At 46.7% G+C, this 5,196-nt stretch overlaps 1 protein-coding gene across 3 annotated transcripts in view; it reads left to right on the top strand.

The window, feature by feature from the left end:
* The first annotated feature begins 3,381 nt into the window (after window positions 1–3,381).
* Setdb1 (SET domain bifurcated histone lysine methyltransferase 1) overlaps window positions 3,382–5,196 on the top strand; it is a 28,475-nt gene continuing 26,660 nt past the window's right edge. The window contains exons 1-2 of one of the 3 annotated variants that reach the window (XM_031374813.1): window positions 3,382–3,548; window positions 4,437–4,705. In XM_031374813.1, coding sequence (XP_031230673.1) covers window positions 4,446–4,705 — 260 coding nt within the window. In that variant the 5' untranslated portion in view covers window positions 3,382–3,548; window positions 4,437–4,445. Of the gene's footprint in view, window positions 3,549–3,704; window positions 4,019–4,436; window positions 4,706–5,196 lie in introns of those variants that run through there. The other 2 variants (XM_031374812.1, XM_031374814.1) reach the window with 2 other exon arrangements.

Genomic DNA, 5,196 nt, shown 5'->3' with positions numbered 1-5,196 from the left:
ATCTCAGGCTTTCCTGGAACTTGCTTTATAGAGCAGATTGTCCTAGAACTCACATCGATCCTCCTGCCTCTGCTTCCTGAATGCTGGGATTATAGACATATGCCACTATGCCCAGATCCAGGAGTTAATTTTTTTCCCTGAGACCAAGTCAGGCTTGGTGCATAGGCCTTTATTTATTTATTTATTTAGTTAGTTAGTTAGTTTTAGTTTAGTTTTTTTTTTTATTTTACTTTTTTGTTTGTTTTTTTAATTTGGTTGTTTTTTTCTTTTTTCTTTTTTTGTTTTTGTTTTTGTTTTTGTTTTGTTTTGTTTTGTTTTGTTTTGAGACAGGGTTTCTGTTAGCATCCAAAGCCTGTGGCGACGCATGGGTGGGTCTCACAGACCTGTTGCCAGGGCAACAGCCGCCATATTCCCAGAATCCATTGGGCTCACCTCCCACCCTTACCTGCAGCTACTATGTCAGAACCCATATATATATATTCACAACACACACACACACACACACACACACACACACACACACACACACGGGGAACCTCTCTCTGTCTCTCTCTCTGTCTCTCTCTCTCCCCCCTCCTCTCTTTCTTACACATGGAACTGTTTGAGCCTAGAGTATGGTATGTTCTGATGCGACCCGCTGTTCTAACACATCAGTTTCTGTCAAAGATAAGTAGGTCCCTGGGGTTGGCTGGCCAGCCAATCTGGCTGACTTAGGTAAGGTAAGAAGGGACTGAAGGAGATACCTGATATTGATATCAGGCCTCCACATGCACAAATGCACACATGTACATGTGCACCATGCTCATATACACACATAAAAAGAAAATATTTTTCCTGGGCTGGCAAGATGGCTCAGTGGGTAAGAGCTCTCACTGTTCTTTGGAAGTTCAAATCCCAGCAACCACATGGTGGCTCACAACCACCCATAATGAGATCTGTCGCCTCTCCTGGTGCGTCTGAAGACAGTTACAGTGTACTTAAGTACAATGTATTATTATTATGTATAATAATAAAAAAATCTTTGGGCCAGAGCTAGCAGGGACTGAGTGAGCAGGGACTGACCAGAGCGAGTGAAAGGCTGGAGAATCTTAGAATTTAAAATGAGAGCATTTAATAGAAATGTATGTATAATGTATAACCTTTACCTAAAAGGGGCTATGGAAAACCTCTGTATCAAGCCAAAAATGTGAAATAGGTAGTTCCAGGAACTTGGTTAACTCAGAGCCTCAGGGCTCTGGTTCCCGATACCTACCCCTCCTGACTGATCCACAATGAGGGCAGAACTAGGAATGAAGGTCTACTGACTTACAAGCCTCTCCACCCCGTCCACCGGTAGATGAAGATTACATTCCTAGAATGAATATGTTCCCTTCCCTAACTGAATACCTTGGGTTGAGTCCCTCTGAAATTTTCCACTGTTTTTATGTTATGTTTCCTTGGTAACCCTCTCCCCGCCCTCAGCTTGTGGTTTTTCTCTTTAAATACCTCTCACTTCTTGTGTTGGGGTCGAACTCCTCTGGCCAACATGGTCACGAGATCAACACCGGTATCGGCCTATCCCAAATAAACCTCATGTGATTGCAGCAAGTTCAGTCTCTCATGAGTTATTGGGTGGTTGTGTCATCCCGAGACTTGAGTAAGGATCTCCCCAGTTCTGGGGGTCTTTCATGAGCAGGGTTGACTGGACTGAGCAGAGGTCCTAAATCCAATTCCCAACAACCACATGAAGGCTCACAAACAATACAGCTACAGTGTTCTCATATACATAAAATAAATAAATAAATCTTTTTGAAAAAATTTTTTTTCTAGACAGAGGAAAAACAGGAGTATTCTAGGTACTAGACACTGATGATTGAGGGTAAAGAGTCATAAATTATTTTCGGCAGCTGAAATGAGCCAATTCAAGCCAGATTGGGGTATATATAAGCAGGCTTATTGGGAAATTGCTCTCGAATTCACTGGCCACAGCTCTGTAGGAGGGGCAGCCAGCCCCTAGGCTGGAAAGGTCATGGTAGAGGGTAGGGTATGCCAGGTAGGGTCTGAGGGGTGCTAGGAGAACCTGAAGGCCAGGTCGGCTTTGGTATGTAAAATATGTTCTCCCCATGTTTGTTCCCAGTCTGAAACCCAACAAAGAGATGTAAAATATCTAAAGAGATGTGAGGAATATGGAAAGAGGAATGAAATAATATGGCCAGGGAGGAAACTAGGACCAGACATGAAAAATATGCAAATATTATACTGTAGATTTTAATTTAATTTGAGAGATATAAAGAAAAGGCAGCCCGGCAGTGGTGGCTCACGCCTTTAATCACAGCACTTGGGAGGCAGAGGCAGGTGGATTTATGAGTTCGATGCCAGCCTGGTGTACAGAATGAGTTCCAGGACAGCCAGGGCTACACAGAGAAACCCTGTCTCGAAGAAAAAAAAAATGTCACCAGCCCATTCAAGATCTCCAGGCCAGGGGCTTAAAGAGGAATGCACACAGCTGGCGTTTAAGCAATGAAGATATGTTGAGAGAAGTGGATGAAACAGATGAGAAAAGAAACAAACATATATGCGCCCATCACTCAAAATAAAATTTAAAAGCAAGAGAAAGGTCCCTTTGTATATTACATAGACGCACATTAAAAACTTGTGAAAGGGGGCTGGGGAGATGGCTCAGCGGGTAAGAGCATGACTGCTCTTCTGAAGGTCCTGAGCGAGCGGGGACGGAGCGAGTGGGGCCAGCAGAGGTCCTGAGTTCAATTCCCAGAAGCCACACACATGATGGCTCTCAGCCATCTGTACAGCTACAGTATACTCATACACATAAAATAAATTTAAAAAGTAAATCTTTAAAAAAAAAACTTGTGAAAGATGAAAGACTACACAATCTCAGTGATGGAATTATGTGTTTGTTGTTGTTTGTTTTGTTTTGTTTTGTGGGTTTCCCGGTGTAGTCCTGGCTGTCCTGGAACTCTGTAGACCAGGCTGGCCTCGAACTCAGAAATTTGCCTGCCTCTGCCTCCCAAGTGCTGGGATTAAAGGCCACCACTGCCCGGCTTGTTGTTGTTTATTTGTATTTTTCATATTTCCTGTATGAACACCCATTAATTTTGCTAAAAAGAATTAACTTTTATAACTAAAAAAAAAATCTTCAAAGCAAAACAATAAACAACTATTTTGGCCCCTTGTAGGGGAGAAGCTTCCATAAATTACTCACAGAAAATACCTGCTTTGCCCCCACCAGTCCCTTTAACCGGAGATGCCCTACTTCACACATGTGTACTCTCCTTCGGTCCACAACCCGTCCCGCAGCGCTAGGCGACGCTATGAAATTTGATTCCTTCGGGCTACCGTCGCCGAGGCCGGAAGGACGCTCCCCATGGCTTCCGGACCGTCGTTTGGCTTCCCGCCCCTCCCCCACACCTTTGCCTGCTCACGCTCGTTCCCCTCCCCCGCTGTCTCTGCCTTCAGTTCGCGTGGGTTTTGGCAAGGCGGAGCCCTGGAGTAAAACCCAGGGTCGGTGTTGTGGTTGGGAGCCGGGGCTGTCGGGAGGACTGACTGAGGTAGGCTGAGTCTGAGGTGGACCTGGGAGGGCATGCTTGTGGGAGGTTGGGGCTGTGTGTGTGGAAACTTGGCGGGAGAGGAGCGAGGCGGGGGCGGGCCGGGCCCGGGACGGAGCGGGGCGGGCCGGCCTGGAGCTGCGGCTGCGGGTGGGCGTGAGGCAGTGCGTGGGTGAGGCGCGGGACGGCGGGCGGCCGGAGGCTGCTGCGATGGTCCGTGGCCCAGGCGCCCAGGACCCTTGTGCGCGTTATTCCGAGTGTGGCTGTGGCGTGGTCGCCATTGCTTCAAGCTTTTGCTCTGCTCATGTAGGAAAGACCGACCTTTCCTCTCTTTTTCCTTTTGCCGTTTTTGCTTTTTTTGCTGGTCGCAGACTCTGGGGCCTGGTGCAGCCCGAGAACCCCCTCCGTTATGCAGCTGCCCTCTTGCATGGTCCTGGGAGTTTTTAAAAGCCAGCTTTCCATAGGGAAGCAAAGTAAGGAAAAGGAGGAATAAACAACCCCGGTTGGAATTAGTTCATTACGGATCAACTGTCTCCAAGTGGACGGGGTACTTCGGATAAGAGTGTGTAGCGACAAAGTCAATGAAGGAACAAGTTAGCTTACGGAAGGTCCTTCCTTTGTAGATAAGCATTCTTCTCAGCTTTCTGATACATTGTTTTCCGTAGCTCCCTGGTGCACGGAAGGTGTTCTCCAAGGTCTCTCAGCTCTTAGTTGTTACTCCGGGCTTTGGTCTTTGTGAGAAGATGAGTCTCCCCGGGAAATCTCCGGCTCTCCTTCTGGAGAGGGAGGGGAGAGATCAGAGTTTGCAGGATAGGAGGGCCTTTTATTATGATACAGAAATGGTCTGAGTTGAGGTTAGAGTTGTTTTCGCTTCTTGTTCATCCTGCACAGGGCGAAAGCATGTCCTCCCTTCCCGGGTGCATGAGTTTGGCCGCCGCGCCAGCTGCCGCTGACTCTGCAGAGATTGCTGAGCTGCAGCAGGCAGTGGTTGAAGAGCTGGGTATCTCTATGGAGGAGCTTCGTCAGTTCATTGATGAAGAACTGGAAAAGATGGACTGTATACAGCAGCGCAAGAAGCAGCTGGCGGAGCTGGAGTCATGGGTACTGCAGAAAGAGTCTGAAGTGGCTTATGTGGATCGGCTGTTTGACGATGCATCTAGGTAAGGATTCATGGAAGCAGGAGTAAATGTTCACTTGCATCCTCCTTCGAGTGATTGTTGTTGTCATTGTCCTAAGCACTTTATACTTTGCAGAGTTCAGTCAGGCGGGACCTTACACTTCTGAATTTATAGTGCAGAGTTGCAACAGAACCCTTTTCTGTGATGAGTAGCTGATATGTGATCAGTAGGTAGGTTAAAGGCTTGAATTCCCTTGTCTTCCTCCTGTCCTGACCTTCCTAAGATCCGCAGGAAGTGAAGATTGTACAGTTGATGTCTTTTCTGTTTTTCAGAGACAGGATCTCAGTACCTAGTCCTTGCTGGCCTGACACTTGCAGAGATCTGCCTACTTGTGCCTAAGTGCTGCAGTGAAATGATCCTAGCTTATGTTTGTTGAGTTGAGTAGGATCTCATGAGTAACAGAGTATGGCCTTGAATTTGCTCTGTGATCTTGACCCATGGATGATGCTGTCTTTTTTTTTTTTTTTTTTTTT

The sequence above is a fragment of the Mastomys coucha genome, unplaced genomic scaffold, assembly GCF_008632895.1.
Source record: "Mastomys coucha isolate ucsf_1 unplaced genomic scaffold, UCSF_Mcou_1 pScaffold16, whole genome shotgun sequence".
Classification (NCBI taxonomy): domain Eukaryota; kingdom Metazoa; phylum Chordata; class Mammalia; order Rodentia; family Muridae; genus Mastomys; species Mastomys coucha.
The sequence above is the reverse complement of the archived record's forward strand: the minus strand, read 5'-3'. Positions and strand labels throughout refer to the sequence as shown.